Raw genomic sequence first — 23,405 nt, forward strand, 5'->3', positions numbered from 1 at the left:
AGGTCCTCCTAGGTAAGTCAGGGACGCTTTCCCCTGAAAAGTAGGTACATCGAGATGACATTGATGAGTGGTTTTCTAACTTGAGTTTGCTGTGTCCTGACCACAGTGCAGTTACAAAGGAAGTCTGACTCCACATCCAAACATCTGAAGCAGATACGATTGGGGCGACATGGTTGAGTCCTGGTGGGGATTCTAGAGTTTCATCTGCTTTGCTGTGATCCTGCTCCACTCAGCCACTGACCTGTCGTGCAGAAATCATGGCATCAAGGATCCAAAAGCTCTGATATATCTCAAGGGTCGCTTCCTACAGTGGACAGAGGGAAGATCCAGAAAATGTGGATAGCTCAGCTTAAGTCACATGCTTAAGTATTGGGGGAGAGGGCCTAGAACTCTTGCCTACTCCCAGATCTTACACTGCACCTTGACTCTTAAGCTAAGCAGGATAGCATTACAGCAAGCGCCGCCCCTTAGAGGGGAAAAGTCAGAGAAATTCTCCCCCGCCCTGGCCCAGGAAGGTGGCTATTCCTCCCCTCAGCCGCTGTATTGTACAGGTCCTGTCTGCCCTTCCCACATTCTGCACCACTGGTTAAGTCTCTGGCATACACACAGGAGGCAAGAGGCCGAGAAGGAAACCAGTCAGTGGCATTGGCTCCATGAGATATGAAATACAATTCATCTCTAGACAGTTCCAGCCACAGGCCCTAGGACCCTCCTCAGGATATGTTGATGAAGTCCACATGCAGGCCCTAGGACCCTCCTCAGGATATGTTGATGAAGTCCACATGCTCTCTGAAGCACATCCTGAACCATTTAAGTCACCCACCAAATATTTACATAATTTAAATAATAGATAATGCAAATGCCATGCAAATAATTACCTTTTTTTTTTTTACCACTCACGAAGTAACAAAAAGGTCTATACGTGTTCAGCACACACATTGCATGTATATGCATGTGTTTACACGCCTATGTGTAGGTATTCGTGATAAAGGGAAGCCAGAGATCACTATCAGGTGTTTTCCTCAATCGATCCATCTTCTTGCCTGAGGTAGGGCTTCTTGCTACACAGGAGCTCATCAACCTCGCAAGAGCAGCTGGCCCACAAGCCCTGGATCCTCCTGTCTTCATCCTGCACGCTCCACCCTCGACCTGGGATTTGTGTACTGCCACACTCAGCTTCTTACCTGGATGGTGGGGGATTTGAACTCAGGCCCTCATGCTTGTGTGGCAAGCGCTTTACCAACTGAGCCACCAACCCAGGTCCTGTACAAAACTTTAAAAACCCTATTTTCTGAGGCTGGGGACATAGCTCAGTTGGTGAGTGTTGGCCAGGCATGCATAGGAAAAGCATGCTTTGGAAAAGTTATCAGCTGGCTACCATTCCCTAGATCTGTGCCCCAGAAACACCTAACAGGGAGCGATGGCCATGCCTGTAATCTCTCAGTACTTGGGGTATGGGGATAGGAGGACCAGCAGTTACAGGCTGGCCAGAGATACATGCTGTAGCCTCAAAGCTATTCTTGATCTTGAGTTGGCTGAATTCACCTAGATGGAAATAAAAGAAAACCATTCAAAAAGCCTCAGGGAGAGCTAAGGAAGTCTATGTAGGCAGGCACACAGACACTTGCATTTCTATCTTTCATTTTTATTGCTGACTGATTTAAATATGGGCTGCAAACTTTTTCCACCCCACTTGCTCATTCTTTGTTTTTTTTTTTTTTTTTTTTTGATTGTGCTTCTGGTCTTGGCCTTAAACAGCTTCTCTGGAGAGATATTTTAAGCTCCTCCTCATTTTCATAGAATATCAGTTTGCTTTTTGCCCACTTGAGTCCTAAAACAAATGTTCCCTGTTTGGTAAGTGCTTTTCTTGATTCAGACAGTCCTATTGTCACGTTGTATATGGACCAAGTTCCCTGACTTAGGTTTTCTAATGAGAGGAGAGTCTCCTTCCTCAATTATAAAATGTCAATGAACATTTCAATCCAGCAGGAAGCTTTAATGTTCATCGTTGTAGTGGCTTGAATAAGAATGCCCGCCCCAGGCTCATGTCTTTGAATGTTTGGGTCCCAGATGATGGACTGTTGAGGAAGGATTAGGAGGTGTGGCCTTGTGGGGGAGGTGTGGCCTTGTGGGGGAGGTGTGGCCTTGTGGGGGAGGTGTGGCCTTGTTGGATGTGGTGGGCTTAGAAGTTTCAAAAGCCGGTACCAGGCCCAGTCTCACTCTTTCTGTTGAGTGCTTGTGGGTCATATGTAAGCTCCCAGCTACCGTTCTAGCTCTGTGCCTGGCTGCTGACAGGCTTTGTGCTGTGATGATCATGGACTACCTTCTGAAACCGCAACGAAGCCCCCAGTTAAACGCTTCCTTCTATAGGCTGCCTTGTCATGGTGTTTCACGATAGCAACAGAGCAGTAACTAGGACACTCAGGAACAGAAATGTCACTCTTTTAACATTTCCTTCAAAACAAATTTAAAATGCAGTCTGAACGCAAGAAAATAGCTGTCCACAGCACATCCATGCCGACACTGCTGATGACACCACAACAGCCGCGGGCAGCTTGCTTTCTCTATTTGAAGATCGGTTATTGCCTGGCTACTGCCTTCTACCAGGGCCAAATGTTGTATAGGTTTGGTTCAAGCAAAAGGTTGAAAAATAACATAATTACACCTAAAGCATTTAACATACAATCAACAAAAGACAGCATTTGTCATGTGAGACCAAGCTTACATCCTTATACAAGCATAATAATTTCCATGTAACTTATTAAAAAAGTAAGCAGGATACAGTAGATTGAAATCACACACACATGCACACACACACACACACACACACACACACACACACACACACACACACACACACACACAAATCAACCTGGGTAAGTTCTCCAGGCCATCAGGCCATCACCTCAGGTGCTTGCCATGTTGTTGGAGAGCTAACGCTTACTGTTCTACACATTCCATTATCCCCCACTTCTCTTTTTCGTTGTTTTTCAATTACTTACTTTACATCCTGATTGAAGCTTCCCTCCCCACTCACAGAAAAAGCGGAGGCTTCCCATGGATTTCAACCCACCTTGACCTATCAATTTGCAGTAGGGTTCGGTACGTTTTCCTTTGAGGCTAGACAAGGCAGCCTAGTTATACCACCCACTTTTCAAATAGCAATGCCTCCCTTAGAAAGACTGATGCCCACAGGCAGGAAGACATTGCTCTAGCAAGCTCTTGAATGGGGGCATATCTGGATCCTTTTGCCAGACAGTAGAGATTTTGATTTTTGCCTCTTTCTCCTTCTTTTAAATCTGTAACCTATAACCCTGTAATATGGGTCTAAAACAAGCCTAGGAACACGTGACTAGCTAAGGTTTTTCAAGGCACCTTGGCACGCACACAGCCTCTCTGAGCCTGACACAGCATCCCGAGAGCTTTCAGGCATTACTTCTACCTTCTCAGGGATGAGTGCTCTGGAGATGAACACTTGCCCACGTTCTAGGTCAGAAACAGGGCCACACAGCACTAACAGATCTTCTGAAGACAGACTTAAGTAAGCAGATGGTTTAAAAGTAAGCAGGTGTTTTATTTTATAATTGAAGAAACCGGGGATCAAAATCACCTGCTGGCCAGTAGGCAGACCCCCATGGTAGCCCTTTCCAAAAAAAAACTCCAGTTATTTCTGTGGCAAAACCACCACCCAGGGCTATCCCTGCCTTGTCTCTTGACACTGACTCACACTTGACCTCTGGAGGCCAAGACTACCACCTTTACCTACTGAGCCTAGGTGACCTCATCTTACCCCCTTCCTTTCCCCAGGGAACCAGCCTCCCTCTCTAACAAGTCTTGCACTATGCCATGTACATAATGGGGTTGACAGACTTCACAAGAAGGTGTTGTGACAAGCAACAGCTCAAGGTGCTATTTCTATCAGGATCATTTGCATTTCAAAAGGATTCTATTTGGGTTCAGAGTTCCTCCAGGCTTCCTAACCCAGAGGCAGAAGTGACTGGAGGGGACTGCAGATATGCTTACCCTAGACAATGGCAGAAGCGGTACACGCCTAGCTCCAGCGACTCCTGCGGGCAGGAAAGGGAAGGCAGAAATGTTCTACCTCCAAAGGCTAGGGAGTTCATTTCACTCGCAAGTCACAGGTTTCAGAGTTGTCATGGGGACCTTTAGAATAATTTCCCAACCCCAGTGGTCCTACCTCTGGAAGCCTGGCTGATTGGGTTAGGTCCAGTTCTAAGTGCTTCACATACACAAACTCATCTCATCTTCACAAAGATGCAGGGAGGTGCACGTCACCTTTGTCACTGAGCAAAATGAAGCTGAAGTTGTGCCAACTTCGCACAGTTGACCAAACAGCTGGCTAGGCTTTGACTAAACCACAGAGCTAGGCTTCAGTCACTCCAGGCTGGCCATGCCAGAAATACCTTTTATTGCCCCTCACTCCACCTGGTTTTCATCTTCCAAAGCGGTGGGATCTGTGTGCAAATACATTTCAGAATCCATGCCATCTTGCCCTGCTAACCTAACGGCTAGGTCCAGCAATGAAGATATCGAGGACTTAGAGGCTGTTATAGAAGAAAAGCAAACCAGACTGCCGTAGAGAAGACAGGGAATGGCAGAACGCTGTGCTTTAACACCCCTTGAGCCCGACTCTTGTTATCTTAGGAATCACTAAGAAATGAGCTGCCTGTCAAGTATCTGCCATGTTCAATTATCACTGTTAAGATGCAGCGGAAAGGTTCGCAATTTTCAGGTGCACAGAATGAAAGTGATGGAGCGTGGTTAATACTCATGCAAGCCGCTGCAGCCCAGGGTCCAAGGGGCCTGGGATTCGGAGAGAGCATCTTTCACTATTTTGCTCACCTAAGCTGGAGAACTCAAATGTTCTACATTCTGATTGGATGCTTTCAATTAAGCAGCGTACTTTGGTCTGTTAACCAATCCCTGTTCCCCCAAAGAATCAGTTGTGATTTGGGGGACATGAGGTCTTGATTCCTAAGCTGGGGTAGGTCATAAATGGCCTCCTCTTTTCCACCTAAGACAATGATGAAATCCAACTGCTGGCAAGATGCCCGATGGACAAAGATAATATGCCCAGATAATATGCTGTTATTTCCAGCGGATCCATATGTAGACTTGGCTTAAGAGATTGAAATACAAATGGCAGAATGGTTGATCTTGTAAGAAAACCCAAACTCCTATCTGGTCAAATGCTTCCCAAAGAGCACATTCCCGCTGTGGTGCTGGTCTTTTAAGAGTCCCATCACTGCTGCTGGTGAAGCAGCACCAGGTATCCCCCAGCAGATACACGGATAGGGCTAGCCACATGAGCTTTAAGTGCAAGACAAGTTCTCTTTAAAAGGGGAGTCTGTTTTCAAGCATCTGGAAGTAATTTAAGATATCTAAATTATTCATTATGCTTAATTGTAGTCATTAAGAGCGCAAAGTCAGTTGATTCTCATGACCTTACCAGACCGTTATCACCTCCCACCCAAGTACTCAACACATGAGGTATCAAGAGATAATCATGTCTTCCCAGGATGTAACTGAGAACAGAACATGGGCTAAAATTTCTCACCCCCACATCTCTGAAGCTGCATCCTTCCACAGGCTTCTAACAGTGCTTACGTGTTGGATAAAATTTCCTAAGTGAGTGAGAAATTTTTCTTTTTATGCAAGACTCTAGAGCATCATGCTCTGGGAGAGAAGGCATCAGCAATGCCTTCCAAGGCGCTGTTAAGAGTACAGAGTGTTTGCAGGCTGAAATGTGGAGTAGCCGCTTTGCACTACCCATAAAATGCAGCCTAGACAAACAGCACACTGCAGCTCCCCGGTGAGACCGCTCGTGTGAAAATGCTAAGCATCCACCCAGACAGTGCTTTGCTCTGTGCAGCAAGGTCTGAGAAACGTAACAGGGATGGCGAGGGAAGAAAAGACAAACGCAGAAAAGCTGGGATCAGATGGACTGGGATCTCTGATGGAGACCCACAGCACCCAGGAAGCAAAGTGAGTTTATTATACAGCTAAACAAGGAGACAGGTTTGTCTAATCTCCATTGGAGCGTCCTCAGGGCACTTTGGGGCTTTCACGGAGCTGAGACACTGGGATCATTGACCCGGCTACCCCCATGTCAACTATACACTTGTTTTCATTTCCCACAACATAGGCTAAGGGATTTGGAGCACCCTCGGTGATGTCTCAAACTTAGAAGGCACTGGTGGAGAGCATGGTGTGACCTGTTTCCCAAGTTCTGCATTTTCGTTCTTGGGCTACTCGTAACAGAACTATCAGCCTCCTGCATGCTAGGCCAGCTCACTGCTGTGGGGCCACACTGCAAGCCCTGAGCGGAGAGCATTGTTTAGTTCACTGTAGTGGGTGCCACACAAACCGATGTTCTAAGACTTCATGTTTTTACTCATTTATTTATTTTAGCCTAGGCTGGCTTCAAATTCATGATCCTACTGCCAAAGCTTTCCAAGTGCTGGGATTGCAGACATGCTCACAGAAGTCAGCCTTCTTCATGTTCCCGTGACGTCGCCATTGTCCTCAACTCAAACATACACACGCCTCTGCAAAGTTTAACTTACAAAGTTTTACACTCGGAAAATCCACCGAGCGGGTCCCAGAACAAACTCAGATTGTTAGATTTGGTTGCAGGGACACTGAGCCATTTTGCTGGCCCAAGATTTACTATTAGATGAGATCAGCTTGCTCTAATTAAGATGTGATTTTTATAAAATTTCACTGAAATATAAAAAGAAATGCTAACTCCAGTCTTGAGTTTGGTCATGCAAGAAACTGAGTCCTCAGCGGGATGCAGTGGTGCACACCTTTGACTGCAGCACCCTGGAGGCAGAGGCAGTAAGAGCTCTGAGTTTGAGGCTAGTCTGGTCTACACAGTGAATTAGAAAACAGCCAGAGCTACATAGCAAGACTTGAAAAAACAAAAAGCAAACAAAAGAAGCCATGTATTCTGAGCCCCTTCCCCATTATGCAAATGCCTATTACATAAGACTGGAAGTAATAGGCACCCCTTCGTGGGCACTGCTTGACTACTAGAATGAGCTGGAGTCGATGTGCTGTGTTGTGAGGTCTGATTATGTAAACTCTCAAGACCTTTAAGCTTATCCATCCATGGAAGAAAGTAAGTCTTTTAGGAAGAGTTTTTGCACTTAAACCTATTTGAACACTGCTGTTTACAAACTGGAACATCAGCTCTGTTCCTTCCATGTACAATCTAAACCTAAGAGTAACGGTTTAAATTCATACGAACCAGCTCAACTGGTTATCCACTCCTTCCCTACTTTAGATTTTGTGGGTTACGGTTTGTTCCAAATGCTCAATACTGGGAGGTGCCAGAGGGAGAAAAACTATTGGGACCCAAAATTGGCCCTCAAAAAGCACAATGCCTGGTAATCTGGTGCAGGTTACAGGTGGCTGGTTTAGTGGCCCAGGAGGCACAGCAGGATCCCTGACTATGACATCTGGAAGACCTCAGTGAAACACCAGAATGGTACCCCATCACCCATAGTGCAGTGACAGCAAAGACAACAGGCTGCCTTCTTCTCATGGTCTCAAGTGTCTGTGGTATGTATGGAGAAAGGAGAGTGTCCAAAATAGACCATATAGAGAAGCGGTAAAACAAAAGCATCCACCACAAATACAGCCAGCACTTGGAGACACAGAGATATCATAACCTAGAAAAAAGGAAGACATCTCACAAAGAGTGGGAGTGGGGGCTGCTGTGTGTGTGTGTGTGTGTGTGTGTGTGTGTGTGTGTGTGTGTGTGTGTGTGTGTGCGTGCGTGAAGTAACTCACAAAGAAAGGGGGGGGAGGCAACAGTCACGGCTGGGGGAGTTGAATGGTTAAGTGATAGACACATAATTAAAGTACAAATAAACAAGAATTCCTAAAAGGAATATCAAGAAAAAAGGGACAGACAGGGAATGAAGACACAGAACTTCAAACGTTTATCTCTTTTATCACCCTAAAGGCTACCTATAAAGTATCAAGGTGTCACTAGGCTTATGTTGCAACTTTACATACTACAGACAAGATTAATACTTCCAAATTCTTTGATGAAATTTGTGTGTGTGTGTGTGTGTGTGTGTGTGTGTATAAATAATGAATTCTATACCCAGCTAAACTGTCTACAAGTTGGAGTACAGTCTCAGACTTGCCAGCACTCTATTTGACTTCACATGCATTGTTTCACAGGAGCCACTAATAGAGGCTATCACTCATTTAGGTAAGAGTGTTAAGCAAGAAGAAATAAGAGAAATGGGCTTTCCACAGGAGATGAAGGGGCAAGGCATGCAATTCTGAGGACATTCAGAAAGTCACAAGTGTCTTCAGGAGACAGGACCTCAAGTGTTGGTCAGTGTGCAAAACTAATGGTATTCAGAGCCAGGTTATCTCATTGGGCTGCAAATTTCTAAAGATCCAATTTACAGTGAAATGAATGTAAGTGGGAAAGGAGGTCTGCTTTCCCTTGTCATCAGGAGTTCAAGGCTAACACAGCTGTTTGACTTATGCAGCAGCTCAAAATCATGACAGTTCTCAACTCTTGACCTTTTTCAGCCTACTCACCAGCATGTCTACTGTGTTTCCTTATAATGGCAAGGTAACAAACTCCAAACATCCCACCCTCAGGACCACAGTCCACAGTGGAGATATGGGTTCTCACAAGCACTCCTAAGTAAATCCACTCTGTCCTGAACCCACCACTGCTCTTCTTCCTAAGAATAAAAGGAATATGCATATGACTGGTGAGTAATTGTACATCTGTGACCCACATGAGACACATCAGGTAGGAGACACTGATGGAGCACCTTAAGCAGATACCAGAACAGCTCTGGGGAACCACACCAGGCACACAGAAGAGGAAATGGCTGTAGGGTTGGAGGTAATGCAACCTAAGTGATGTGTTTACGTAACTCTGGTGAGAAAAATGGTATGTCATAATTCAATAGTCAACAATTTATGTAGACCCCTTTTAACACAGATGCAGTGTACTGCAGAAAAGGGGATAGAAGAAAGTCAAGTTCTCAGCAAGTATTTCCTGCAGTATGAAGCCCCAAGTATCTAAAACATGTATATCCAAATACACAAAACGTATATATTAAAAAACATACATTCAAGATTATGTTTAGAAATCCACCAGAGCTAAGAACTCTTAATCATTATGGAGAGCGTGAGTAAGTGCTTGTAGGAAACAGCTGCTTTTCCTACAAGCAAGTACATGTGTAGATTTCTGTCTGCCCGCAGGGGAAGGCAGGCAGGAGATAAGGCGAGAGCCTATGATTGGGCAGTGGAAAAGGAAGGCGGGCGAGAGTTTTAGAGATGAGTGCAAAGGGACAGGGAGACAGGGGCGATGGCAGCTATAGGGGAGGAAGAGGAGCCAGAAGCACAGCCCAGGAAGCTGTAAGTATTGGGGATTTCTTAGATAAATGATTAAGTGATAATTAGGGCGTGTTTGCCCCAGCTAGGTGTGTATCTTGTGTTTTTATCAACTGAGCTTTGAGTTCTTTGTGCGGGCGTTTTATGGGCTGAGAATTTACTAATGTAAATCTGACTGATAAATTACAAGCCTGTAGAGTTTGGATTGTGCTGGGTTATGGGGATCTGTGACAGCTAACCACAGAGGGTAGATGGCTGGAATGTGACGAGGATCCCCAGCAGGAGAACTGCAAGAAGGGTAGTCACTGCATGGGGCTGGCCATGGAGGCAGTGAGACCACCAGGGTGAGAGAGTAGCCGGCGTTAGTGTGGGATGGTGCATTTTTAGTTATTTCCTGCTACAGACGTGTTTATCTTTTCACTTTTAAAGATTAAACATGTAACACCCCCCCTCTCATCTCTCCAAATGGTCCTTTCTATGGAGATCTCAGACCCACACCATGATGTGCTAATCACACAGAAACAAAGCAAACTGCCTTTCCCCCATTTTCCTCCTCACTCCATGGCCATCTTCCTTGAGGATCCAACAGTGGCAGGAGTCAAGCCTTTGGAAAGGGCTCCCTACATACCCCAGCACGAGAACGGGAAAGGCCCAGAGCTGATTTAGTAGTCCTGGAACCTTGAAGTCAGGATAGCCAATTTCCCAGAGGGCCTAAGCACGTACAGACCAGATGGCTGCCTCAGTACATCCTCAGACACCCAGAGCAGCAAGGACAGGCCACTGTACTAAAAACGCCTGCTACACGAGCGCTTGTGATCTACAGATCTCCAGCTTTGCTGCTGAAAGCCAACTGTACCTTTAAAGTCCAAACAACGTACCTGCACTCAAACCTCTACACTCTAACATATTTCCACAGCCCCAACCCCCCTTAGTCACACTATGGGCTATGGCTATTTTAGGAACTGTACCTTGGAAGGTATTTACCCCGAAGGCCCAAATACAAAGATAGGAGACTTTCCCAGCAGAGAACCCATGATCTCCTAATTCCTGTAACACACTGCGCTCATGCGCTGGACTTGGAGCAGCTTTCAAAGCAAACCTGATGGAGCTCAGTCTGCACAGTGGCTGAAGCAGCAACGCAGGCTGCCCTGGCCACAGGCCTCCTGGAGTTCAGATCACGGTACGGCTCCCACTATACACACTCAGCTTGACCTTTGCATGTCCTTCCTTCTTTGTTAGAACATTCCTCCAAATCCACCTACTCCAGGAAGTCTTCTCAGATCACACCGGTCTCCTTTCCTGAATCAACCATTCAACCACGGAGCACACATCTGGGCCCACCTTACCAGTCTGACTGCTAACCCTTCTGCATCGGTCATACCGCGAACTGTGTAGTACTCAGTCCGCCAGATCAGACAGTTGACATTAAACCAAATGTCTCTTTTACAGTTTTATAGATAAATAGGTCCTTTAACAAGTACACGTATAGGGCATCCAGTTATGAGTGTGACAGAGTCCACCCTTCCCCTTGGGAAGCGGGTTCCAGCTTGCTCATCTGGCGTGCCTATGCAGTCAACTTCTCGAGCAGAGTCTGGATGCCTTTGCTGGTGCTTTTGGTTTTTTCCAAGGAAGGAATCAGGGTTTTCAGTCCAGCTTTGACTTTGTTTACAACTTCCTGGTCACAACTCTGAAGAAGGCTGGAGGGAGGAAAAGGATTAAAACATTAAATTTCATGAAGGCCCTGAACCTGAAACACAGCCCACATTGACAGTGTAACCAGTTCATTGTTGAGTCGCCCCTGCACAGTGCATTATACAGAGCTTTGAACCTTTACCGGATGGGGGCCACCAGTCTGGCTCACAGGCCGATGCGGCAGAGGGAAACCGGCTGCAGCAACTTGTTTCCTAGCTTATCCGTGTGCTGTGCCATGCACGTGTGCACCCATGCCCATGCCCACTAAATGAACAAATGAATGTAGTTTAAAACAAGTAAAACTCACCAAAGGAGACTCGTCCACATTCTGAAACTGAAGATGACTTAGAACTTGTGGGCGGAGTCACCGAGCCAAGACTGACTCCATTGGTTGTGATTATCTTCTGATTTACTCGCATCCTGCCTTCACACTGATTGGCAGGCATGGTGGTTTAGGCTCATACAAACCTAAGTATCACTCTCTAGCTTAAAAAAAAAACAAACCATTCCTCTGGGGACTAGGAGTCTAGCTCAGGGCTGAATGTGGGCTATCGTGAGTCTGGGTCTGGCCTGAGTATGGCTCAGTATGGAGTGTGGCTAAGCTTGGCAGCAGAATGCAGCCATAGATGGAACTGTTTGGGGAGGATCAGGAGGTAGAGCCTTTGGGGTGGGCTTTGTGGTTTCAAAACCCATGCTAGACTCAGTCTTGCTCATGTCTCCTACCTGTGGGTCACAGTGAGCTCTCAGCTTCTGCGCCAGCATCATGCCTGCCTGCCTGCCTGCTGCCAGTCCTCCGTGCCATGATGGCCATGGACTTACCTTCTAAAACTGTAAGCAACCCCTCCCCACATTAGCTGCCTTGGTGATGGGCGTCTCTCCACAGCAATAAACAGTGACTAAGTCACCAGGGCACTGTCTTATCTGGGTGACGATCTCAAAAGCAGAGATCGTATGGTTTACTCATTTACAGATGGCTACATAGATGAGCTCACACTAGAGGACAGGTGTGGTAGACAAAGCGTGAGGAAAGCAGTTTGGTGACCTTGTCACCTACAACATAGTGTGCTGTGGAAGTGGAAGGGCTTTACCTTACAACGTCCCTGATTTGGCCAGAAACTGTCTCTGTCAGTAACTCAGAGCATGCTGAGTGTCTTAGACTCAGTTTTCTGGTCTGTAGATTGGGATTCACAACAGAATTCACCTTCTCCTCCAGGATCTCAGAGATTCCACCACTGACTATGCACATCTATGGCTGCATTCTGCTGCCGAGCTGAGCCGCACTCACACTGAGCAGTACTCACGCTAAGTCACTGAGCTAGACCCCCAGTCCCCAGAGGAATGATTTTTTTTAAGCTAGCGATTGATACTTAGTAAGCAGAAAGTGAGAACTATTAAACAGGGCTGGGTCACAGGCACCTGACTGTAGGCCACCAGGCCCAAATTTCTGTTTCTCTCCCAAGTTCTTTAGGACTACATTTAAATGTCAACCTCTGAACTTTATTCTATAAGGAGATCACTTGGCATTTTCAAAAGCCCCTGGTCCAGTAACTTTCATTTGTATCAATAAAGAGGAAGGTGTGTTAACAGTACTAGGCAGTATCCTACAGCTCACAGGAGATGACAACAGATGCTAGTAGAGTGGCCTATAATGGACCTGTCACTCAGTGTCCTTATGTTAGCACCCTGGCTAAACAGTACACAGTGTTAGTAAAGTTAGCATCTGTTAAGTGCGTTACACAGACAGTGAAAGGCACTTACTCTATATGCCCTGTTCTCACAGATTATTAACTTTGCTTTACAACCAAGGAAAACCAGGAAAGCTCAATGACTTTCCAAACCACACAGTGGGCAGGGCTCGAGGCCCAGGCAGACTGAATAAGGCCTACTTTCCTAGTTGCTCGAAACCTCTATCTACTTTACAATGTTACTCCTCAGCTAGCACACAAGGCTTTTTCCTTTCCACCCAAAATGTTCCGTCAGTAACTGAATAGCAACTGTGAACAAACCAACATTAAATAATCCCCAAAGAAAACACACATTCTAGCTAAAATGGAAACAGGCAGGGAATTTTGGCAAACAAACGCTACTCAAGTATCCAGCAAACATGAAGACTGCATTTGAAGTCTTACCAGTTGACCTTCTGTTTAGAACCTTAAACACTATGTGTCTCCACAGAGTTCCAGGCAAAGCTCCACAGGAAACAACACTGCATCATTCTTATGTCTGACCTACCCGAGGGAGTGCTGACTGATAAGCAAACTTTACAACACTAACTTCATGGCATCCCTGAAATCTCCACTTAGCTGGGCAGAATGAAAGCATCTGTCAGGAGAGCTAACACTCCAGAGGCCCGGTAAAGAAACGCGAGCCAAAAGGTCCCTGTTGCAGCTAATGGTTCTGACTCTGACATCCCCTGGGATGTTAACTCATTTGACTAAGAAACAGGTGGCCTAGTTTACCTGCAATAACCATACCATCAAATAAGATGAATTCTCGTGTATCCACAGTAGATCACATGGTATATTGGAATACTGAGCCTAATGCTTACAAATCACACAGTGAGGCTAGACAGCTAGGTCAAGCTGGAGGACTCATTTCTCACTGTCAGTAAATTCTGGCTAGTTTTGTCAACTTGATACCGACTAGAATCACTGTGGAGAGGAATCAACGGCCTGCAACAGACTGGCCACGGAGCCCTTTCTAGTTAATGCATGTGGGAGAGCCCAGCACCAGCACCGTGGCACATGCCATCCCTGGTAGGTGGCCTGGGACTGGGCCGGGCAAGAAAAGCAGCCGAGGGCAAACCTGGAGCAAACCAGTAAGCCAGCATCATCTGCCCACTGTCTCCGTTCCGTGCCTCGTGCTTTTGCCCTGACTGTGCTCAGTGATGGACTGCAACCCAGGAAGGTAAATAAAACGAACTCCTCCCCAAACCTGATTTTGGCCACTGCTTTATAACTGAGAAGCAAACCAGGACAGCAACATAGCAGGAAACAAACAAACAAACAAAAACAGTAACTGATTCAAACAAGCACAAGATGTTATAAAAAAACTCAACATCGCCAAGGCCAGAGAGCAATCTATAAGCAAGGCCTCCATTTCCACACCAACTCCTTGTAGTTTAACAACTCCTGTTCCACCTGGAGTCACTAAACACAAAAGAAACTGTAAAGTCAGGCTTCACTTAACAGCTTTGTGGGTTTCCAGAGCCATACATCTTATTCATTAAGAAAAAACAAACAAACAAACAAACTAAATTTTGGTTAAACTTACGAATGAAGTGAAATTGTGTACACTGTAAATGTAAATTTCTGTGACCCCTGACACCCAAAGATGACACTTAAACCTGAGGACTGAAGAGCTGTGTTTGTTTTTAAAGAAATCCTAAGTCCCATCTGTCTATGGTTTTAGGTGCGCACACAAAGCTCCTTGCCTCAGCATATGCGATGGGTGAGAGGACAACGAGGACTCAGCTCTCGCCTTGTCTCATGTGGGCCCAGAGAGGCAACCCTGGCAGTCAAGCTTAGTGCAAACGCCTTTGTCTCACCACCTCCACAAGTAGTTTTTAATACTTGTCTAGACTAAGAGAGATGGAGGAATCCCACATTATTGGGCATAAATTTTAGAAAAAGAAAGAAATGAAGTGTGTGTGTTACACAACACAGCTACCAACCTGGAAAGGACAATGGCTCCTCGGTTGATGCTGGCCCAGGACTTGAGGTTCTTCACACCAACGCGCTCTACAAGGGTTTTTGCAAAACAACCTGTAAAGTAGACTGACACTTAGTGAGCGTCACATGCACACTCCTGTCCCTCATCTCTCTCCCCCTAAGTTAATAAAAACCTCCACCTATAAACACTAAAAATTTAGTACAGATCTAGTACTGTGTTAATACAGTCACTTTTCTTAACTCTGATGCAACTTCCAAACTATTTTTAGCAATAATTACCCAAGAAAAACAAATTAATTTAAAAAAAAAACCCATTTGGTCACATCTGTATTTCTTTGTAATATTTAATGATTTAACCTTGACCTACTCAGCAAGTAAATGTTTGACAGTATCATTTCACCTGCAGCCTGAATCAGTTCCCCTAACAGAAAAAATTTAACTAGAAGGGACCAGTAACTGCACTAGTGGCTAACGAACGACCGTTTGGCTTACTCATAGCAATTTCTCTCTACAGTGTTTTCACAGTCACATAACCTGTTGTCCCAGCTCTGGAGGCTGAGGCTAGAGGACGGCCATGAGCTTCAGGCTAGCCGATTCCTCCATCCCAAGCACAGCTCATCTGTAACTCTATCTCCAAGGTCTTAGCATGTTATTCACTGTGCCCTCGAGATGCCACTCATTCTCAGCCACTGGGGGAATTCTAGTGACTGGGACTTGGGAAGAAAGGATGACGTATGCTGACGGCAAAAGTCTCAAGTAGGCACTGTGGATATGTAATAATTAATTCAAAGATACGCATGGAGCACACTTAGCTCTTCGTGGTAAACAGGGGCAGCTATCAGCTAGTGAGGCCGTTTGCCTTCCAAAGGTGATAAAAACAAGATGTTCTCCACTGTGTGCATTTCTACATGCTGCCAGCCCCCCATGAAGGGTGGAATCTAAGTCTCTGGGTTAGACTTAGATTGAATCTGGGTGGTCTCACTGCCTGCAACAACAGAACATGGTGGAGTGACGTGAGATGACCTCTAAGGATCACTCCTGAGGCATAAGCATACATGTGCTTCCTTGGATACTCAGTCTGGGAACCAAGCACTGAGGTGGGGAAGTGCTTCTGCATAAGCACTGAGGGCCTGGCCTCAGATTCCTAGAAACTGTGTACGGCTGGGGAGCAGCTTGCTATTATTATACAGCCAGGCCTACGAGTTCCAATATTCCTGCTGGGATAAGATGTGCAAACAGGCCCCCTAGAAGCACAGGGGCCAGTTAGCCTAGCATATGGAGCGACAGATCACAAAAGACAAGTTCTGTCTTAACAAGGTAGGCAAGGACTGACATCTGAGCTGTCTTCTGCCCTCCACACATGTGCCATGCCCTCTAGGTCATCAGTCGTGTGCAAGCCCAAGCAGCTGAGGAGGAGCAAGTGCGGCTAACACTGGCAGTCCTGTGGCAGCCACTGTAACCGTGGGCACACTCCAGTCCCAATGAGGATCCTCGAGACAGAGACAGAGACAAGCTCCACTAAAGCCCAAACCACTGCTCAGAGAACCACTAAGCTGTGGTAGCTTGTCACACAGCAACACATAACCTGGATAAACAGACACACTTATCTGTGCTTGAGAACAACAGACACTCCAAGCCCACAACCACGTTTTAGGGCTTTTGACATTTTAATTATGAAAAATCATTAGAAAAATGTTTGGAAATTAGTAACTTGTCAAACTCACCTAAACTAGGTATCAACTTTTTCAATAATAATTGCAGCAAAAAGTAATCCCAGGTCTTCATTTTAAAACTGAGAGAGAGAGGACAGTGCCGCCCTCCACCCTGCACCAAGGGGCATGCTAGCCACAGCACTGTAAGGTGTCTCCAGAAACAAATCCATGACCTCACCTTTCCCAGCCACTCTAACAGCTCAAAGTATTTGCACGGTAGGCAAGCAGACAGGCAGTCTACTAGTGAGCTGTAGCCCAACCCCTGAAACGTAATCCTTACTTACTTATTCACTGGCATGATTTCTTTATGCTTGGCAAATCGTACCTTAACCTAAACGGCCAGTATAAAGTCAAGAAATGCGAACATTCCGTGTAAAACACAGAAAGACAAGCTGCACGGCCTACCTTCTTTTCCGTTTTCTTTCATCTTTTTATCTTGCTCTATTAACCATTTGAGGACCAGATGTCCTGCAGGATGCTCAGCAACGTGAAGCTACGAGAGAAACCGGAACGTTATTTCGGAAGCTATCATCTGTCTCTGGTCCCTGAGTCTATCTCTACCCCATGTGTAGGCATGGATGCAGTTTTAAGAAATCTTTACCCAGGATGCCCATCACATACTCAGGGAGCAACGAGCACAGCTAAGTAGGACATCAGAGCCCTACAAAGTAGTTCAGGAATTAGTGAGTTTGTTTCAACAGCAACGTACAGTATTCATCTAAACATCAGGTAACTGTCCACTCTTCCCACAGTAATACACTGCTCTAAGATACAAAGAAGCCTCTGGGGGGAACGACGCTACATGGTGTTTAAATATCACTCACCACGATGACCTAACCATCAGGCCAAGAAGACATTCTGCAGGTGACTTGCTGCCCTTACCAACTGTTCCCACAGTCACAGTGTCTCCTTTCCTTTAGGCTGAGAACCAATGAGCACTACTTCCACAGAGAGCAGTATTTGATCACACATTCATCTGATCTGCTCCAGGAAGCCAGGGGCCTGAGCTTCAGCTCACAACCCGCTTGTCTCTTCCAACCCATGTGTCAAAAGCACGCCAGACACTCAATGCCAGGCATCCATTGTATTCAGAATCCAGTGTGTGTGGGTTTTAACATGGCTGAGTGCCAGACTGGACCCATGGCTAGAGGGAATTACAGATGGAATGAATAACCGTGCTTTGGAAAATGCTGGACTACTTAATTACTCAACAAGTAGCCCCTAACCTGTTTCCTCTCAAGGTTCCACTGTGTTCTCAGAGACTACATTCCTCAATGGCTTTAAGCAGTCATGGCCATCCAGTCACTGTCACTGGACTGGAAGCAGATGTGACTCAGACCGATTTTCACTAATGACATGGCAGGAAAGCCTGGCTGGAGACGGTCTTCTGGCCAACAAGGAAAGGCCTCACTGCTCTTGCTTTCCTTCCTGCCTGAGACTCTGATGTAAGGAAGTGCTGCGGCTATGGAAGTTGGCTATGCCTAGAACACAACAGGGAAAGGTGGCAGAAAAAAGGCGCTTAACGGGGGAGGCAGACTGCCTCGGTGCAGCACCGCCTTTGCATCGTGATGGCTCAATGTTGCTACCACAAGGCACTCCGTTATCTACAGCCTATGGACTTCTCGTCAGAACTACACAGATCACCGGTTTAAAGTCCTGGGGACTGAACTAAAATGCAGATGTTAGCATTCAGCTAACATAAAGGTGACATAAAAGTGACATGCACATGTCTGCCCATGGATCCCAAACTCTAAGTGCAGGTACTGTCATTTCATCTTTGAGTATCTCTTTAAGAATTCCTGACAGATTTATTGCTTTTTCAATTAATGAATGAAAGGCTTAGAACTTGAACAGCTTATTTTATATCCTGAGCCATGCCAGGGATCATAATGAAAGGCTGCTCTATTTAGCACATAAAGGCTTTTGTGAGACTAACTGACAGCAGAGGTCAAAGACTCAAAAAAACGGTGGTTCCCTGTAACCAGCTGCTAGTTCAGAGCTCTGGGAGCTTACAAGCCAGCGCAGGACAAAGGCCAGTACAATCAGCCCCTGCCTTCCTCTTGTCTGCCTGCTAATTTGCAAGCGGAAGTCTTGGCCTGCTATGCTCCCTCCTCAGGGCTGCAGTACACCCTCCCTGCAGCCCACGCTCTTCTCTCCACCATTCTTGGCTGAGCGCTAACCCTTCAGGGTTCAGCGTAGCTTTTTCCATTTCCAGGAAGGCTACCTAGGGACAGGCTGGGTCTCTCACAGAACACACAGTTGTCTTCACAGTTTTTGTTTCGTATTAATCTAAACAATTATAGTAATAGTGCATCTTCCGAAAGCTTTGGGTTGCTGTGGAGGCTGGTGCTACCTGCTGTCTACACTAACAAGGTACAAGCAATCAGTGAACTTAAGATGCAATGTAGAACCACACCATATCCATGTAAACACAAACAAGAATGATCAGAACGGGCAACTATATTGTTTGAGATAGCCTCATCTAGCTCAGTCAGGCCCTGAACTCCGTATGTAGAAGAGGATGGCCTTGATCTCCTATTTCTCCTACCTCAATCTCTCGAGTCTAAAGTTTAGGTTTGTGGGTATGCACCTGGCTGAATGAGTCTTTTTTAATGAGTCAAACGAAGTTAGGGAATACTTCAAGGAGAACTGTGGGCATGGGAATGAGTTAGGCTTTGAACTGATGGAGCACAGGACAATAGAGAGAAAATCGGCAATTCACACCAAGGAAGCAGCAGCAACAGCAAGCACGGAACGTGGAAAGGTAGTAAGGGGGAAATCACAGATAAACACGAGTCATAGCATGTGTCTGTAGCACTACAGGGTGGCTCGCTGTTTTCTGGGGAAGACAAGAACTACCACCATGGAGCTCTAAATTATCATTTTTAAACCTACTACTGGCATTACTATTAACACTCTGCAGTCTCCAGGACTGAGGATTTTCCAGGCCCCATGGCTCTCCTGCGGGTATTATAACCAACAGCACATCACCTCTCCGTCCTTGCCCCCAGGATACAGTTCCTCTGCTGCCAAACTGGCGATGGCATCCATAGCAGGCTGAGCGTCCCCAGTAGCAGATCCCAGGATGTCAGACACCAGCATACACACGGATTTGTCCAGCACCACCTCCCGAGTGTGTCCTTGCAGGTAGCTCAGCAAAGCTGGAGAGATGGACTCCAAGAGCTCACGCCGGCGGATTGCAGTGTCCTTCTTACTGTCGGAATACGTTGAAGGAGGTGGTAAGCTAAGGGACCAATCGTGTTATCACAGACCTCTAAGAGCCCAGGGCGCCATCGACTGTAACTGTCTGTCCTTCTGCCGAGCATCTGGACAGTTAGTGAGTGAAGGGCAGACTAGGCGCCGTCTTGCCATTGCCAGGATCTGAACACTACCTGGCCTGGAGCAAGACTTCAGTAAAGGAAGCTGCTCTACACCACGGTCAGAGTAACCACTTCCAGTCCAGCCCACCGTAAACCAGTGACAAGTCATCATGCGGGACAGGATGTGTTCAGAGTACGTTACAGATGCTCTAGGACATTAAAGGGTAAGAGCCTGGGAACTCTGAAAGTGAAGTAAAACAAAAAGCACACTATACACTTGAAGGCCTACTGTGTGCCAGGGAGGTGTTCAGTTGTGTTCTTTCAGCCCGATACAGCCATTTCCTCTTGAGAGGAAGGCTTAAAGGTAGGCTCTTGAGACTACGGAATTCACTGGGAAGTTGTAGGGAGATGGAGGGAGAGAGGGATGCATCTGTGAAGAATTCTTGGGAGTCACGAGCCGGCCTTCACCTGTGTGCATTGCCGTCGCCCTTCTGCAGCAGCTGGATGATCTCTGGCACCAAGTGGGCGGGGTCTCGGGGGCTCAGCAGGTACAGCAGGACTTTCCTTCCATATTTGTCATTAACGATGCTGGGCAAGGAGCTGATGACTTCCTAAAGAGAACAAAAACGTCCACTGCGTATTACATCCTCAGAGTCCCGCTGAGATTGGATGGGGAGGAACACACCCTGGGCACGTTCCTCACTTCACTCACGTCACAGTGACGTCAATTCTGACATCTCTTATCAAAGCACAAAGAATTGCTTTCAGAACAGTTAATTCTCTACTGTGGCCATCATTACTGAACGAGCTGTTTGAACTAACTGATCAAACCCAAGGACTTGTTAAAGTTAGAAGAGCTACCTCCGCTCATTAGAAACCTGTCTTGGGCTGCTATTACTAAGGACAGCACCTGCTGTGATCTGAGTGGACAGTCAGGAGCAGGAGCGCTGAATGTAGCGTAAGCTTTGATGAAGCCCGGACCTCAGAACCTCCCTGCTGAGACATGAGAGGAAGCTGCTGTTAATCACAACAGTACAGAGGCCTAGCTGGGTTGCTTATGCCCAGCAAATGAAGGCCATTTACTACAGTGAAAAGTACAAACAGGGAGATGAGAAGATAACCCAGCAAGAGGATGTCCACCACTTATGGAGTTGACATCAGCATTGCCAGTGGTTAGGACTGAAACGATAGTGCTCTCCCCCAGCTAAACGCCTGAGTAAATCTACCGCAGAAAGTCACTGAATTCCTTTATTTATCTTTAGATTTTATTTTATTTTTAGAGACAAGTTCTTGCTAGGTAGCCTGGAAAGATCTTGAACTAAATCACATCCGGACTGTTAACAGAAAACACAAAGGAAATGCATCATTACTGTTACAACATCATTTCCTATAACACCTTCTTAAATGTTCAAATCCACACACAACTGAGCAGAAGTTACCCGGAGCCAGAGAGTGCTGGCCCACTTGCTAGGTTTACTGGTCAGGGTTAGAAGCAGGGATTTGACTCATCCTGAACGTGACTCCAAATCTGTCAGATCTGAAGAAAGCATACACCTCCTCTGAAAGGAAGAAGTTCTCTTAAAATGATACATAGTCAGGCCTGTTTATTTGTTTTAAGATTTATTTATTTAACATGTAGGAGTATACACACTGCTGCTGTCTTCAGACACACCAGAAGAGGGCATCAGATCCCACTAAAGATGGTTGTGAGCTACCATGTGGTTGCTGGAATTTGAACTCAGAACCTCTGGAAGAGCAGCTAGTGCTCTTAACCACAGAGCCATCTCTCCAGCCCGTTCTGTTATATATATTTTTTTAAGAATTAAAAAAAAAAACAAACATATTTTGTGTATGGGTATTTTATCTGCATGTATGTCTGTGCATAACATGCACGCAGTGCCTGCAGAAGCCAGAAGAGGGCATTGGATCCAATGGCATTAGAGTTACAGCAGTGTGAGCTGGGTATTGGACCTGGGTCTCTGGAAGAGCAGCCACTGGCTCTTAAAAATAAATAAATAAATAAATAAATAAATAAATAAATAAATAAATAAATAAATAAATAAATAAAAATAAATCAAACAAACCACAAAAAATAACTCTTTTCTACTAAATTAGTGTCTTTAGTACAAGGAATTAAACTAAAAAGTCAGTTATCAACCACAGGATCACAATACAGCAAAATTCAGATTCATATATTGATGATAAAATCTTAGGCTTCCTTCAACTGCTGCACCAGTCTATATACCTCAGATATCTAATGCGAGTAGCCACCAGTGGCCATATGCTGAGACTGAAGCAGACACTGCCAAGTGCTGTTCATCTACCATGTTGAATGACCCTCCTCACAACACTATGTCCAGGTTCCAGAACTACAATGAGCACCCAGATCTCTGAATTAATTACCTCTGAAGACGTCAAAGCATAATTTCCACACAAAACACGAAGGCTTCCAGATCCTTAAAAATGGATCTATAATTTCAGTCATACCAGGGAAAAAAGTGAATGTAAAATTTCAGTAATAAGAGGGAAAATAGAAAGAAAAGGGGAAAATTACACAGAATTTATCAAATTCTTTTTCTAATCTCAAAGTAAATAAGTCCCAAAGTGGCATTATTATTAGCTGTGCTTTTGCTAATGAGCTATTTAATGACCCAAACACAGGGAAGCTTTCATATGTCCTCAGTGTAGCTGGACTCTCTTTCACAGCATGAGAAAAGGGGAGAGGCACCAAATAAGTAATGGACCACACTGGCAGGCCCCACACATGAGAACCACTCTAATGGCACAGCCAGGATGAACAACTTCTGTAACTGACACATTCAGTTGACTTGCTCTGACCAAACAGGCCTTTGCCTAAGCTCCTTGGCATTCTTAAGAGGGCGACTGGTTCAAAACAAAGATACACACAGGCAATGGAGTTAAAGTGTACACACATTTTCCACAAGGACAGAAACAGAACAAGCAACAGAAACCTGAGACCTGAACCTATAGTAAACAACTTACTATAATAGGTTATATGCAAAGGAAAAAAAGCAAAAAACCAAAAAACTGTATAAACTAGCGAACAGAGAAGAGCACTAATGGAAAGTTAAAAACAATGAGAAGAGACTTCAATAACGAATACCAACAGAAGAGCCAAGGGAAGGCTAGATGACTAGGAAAGCTGAGTACTTTACAAACATGACTTACTCCAAAGCCCACCCTTTGGCTGCACTCAGGGCAGGTATTCTCTCCAGTCCCAGCCCCCAGCCTCTCTCTTTACTGAATACTTAGTCCATCTTGTTCATGTAAGCACCTAGTCTCTGGGCATTTCTAAGTCCTGTCAGATCACAGTTAACTGCTAAATATGAATGAAAATAACCTAAGGGAAGCTTCAAGGGAGAGGAAGAGATATGGCTGAGAGGTCAGAGAGCACTACCTGGCAAATGGCCTTAGGAAACAAAGAGTGATTATCGACCTATGACTTCAACCTGACATTTTGGTAAAGACAATTACTCTGAAGAGAAAACCTAGCAACGCTGGAGGTTTACTGTCTGGGTGGGAATATCATCAAAGGACTAGCTTAGTTCTGCTGTCACTTTGACACAGCCTAGAATCATCTGGGAAGAGTC

General features: G+C 45.6%; 1 protein-coding gene across 2 annotated transcripts in view; it reads right to left on the reverse strand.

Moving 5' to 3' along the window:
* Nucleotides 1-10,041: 10,041 nt before the first annotated feature.
* The window catches only part of Pum3 (pumilio RNA binding family member 3), a 34,687-nt gene continuing 21,323 nt past the window's right edge, over nucleotides 10,042-23,405 (reverse strand). The window contains exons 13-17 of one of the 2 annotated variants that reach the window (XM_032891760.1): nucleotides 20,263-20,405; nucleotides 19,466-19,688; nucleotides 16,880-16,967; nucleotides 14,765-14,855; nucleotides 10,042-11,096 (exon numbers count right to left, since the gene is read on the reverse strand). In XM_032891760.1, the coding sequence (XP_032747651.1) occupies nucleotides 10,964-11,096; nucleotides 14,765-14,855; nucleotides 16,880-16,967; nucleotides 19,466-19,688; nucleotides 20,263-20,405 (678 nt within the window). In that variant the 3' untranslated portion in view covers nucleotides 10,042-10,963. Of the gene's footprint in view, nucleotides 11,097-14,764; nucleotides 14,856-16,879; nucleotides 16,968-19,168; nucleotides 19,689-20,262; nucleotides 20,406-23,405 lie in introns of those variants that run through there. The other variant, XM_032891759.1, reaches the window with a different exon arrangement.

This window comes from Rattus rattus, chromosome 2 (genome assembly GCF_011064425.1).
Source record: "Rattus rattus isolate New Zealand chromosome 2, Rrattus_CSIRO_v1, whole genome shotgun sequence".
NCBI lineage: Eukaryota > Metazoa > Chordata > Mammalia > Rodentia > Muridae > Rattus > Rattus rattus.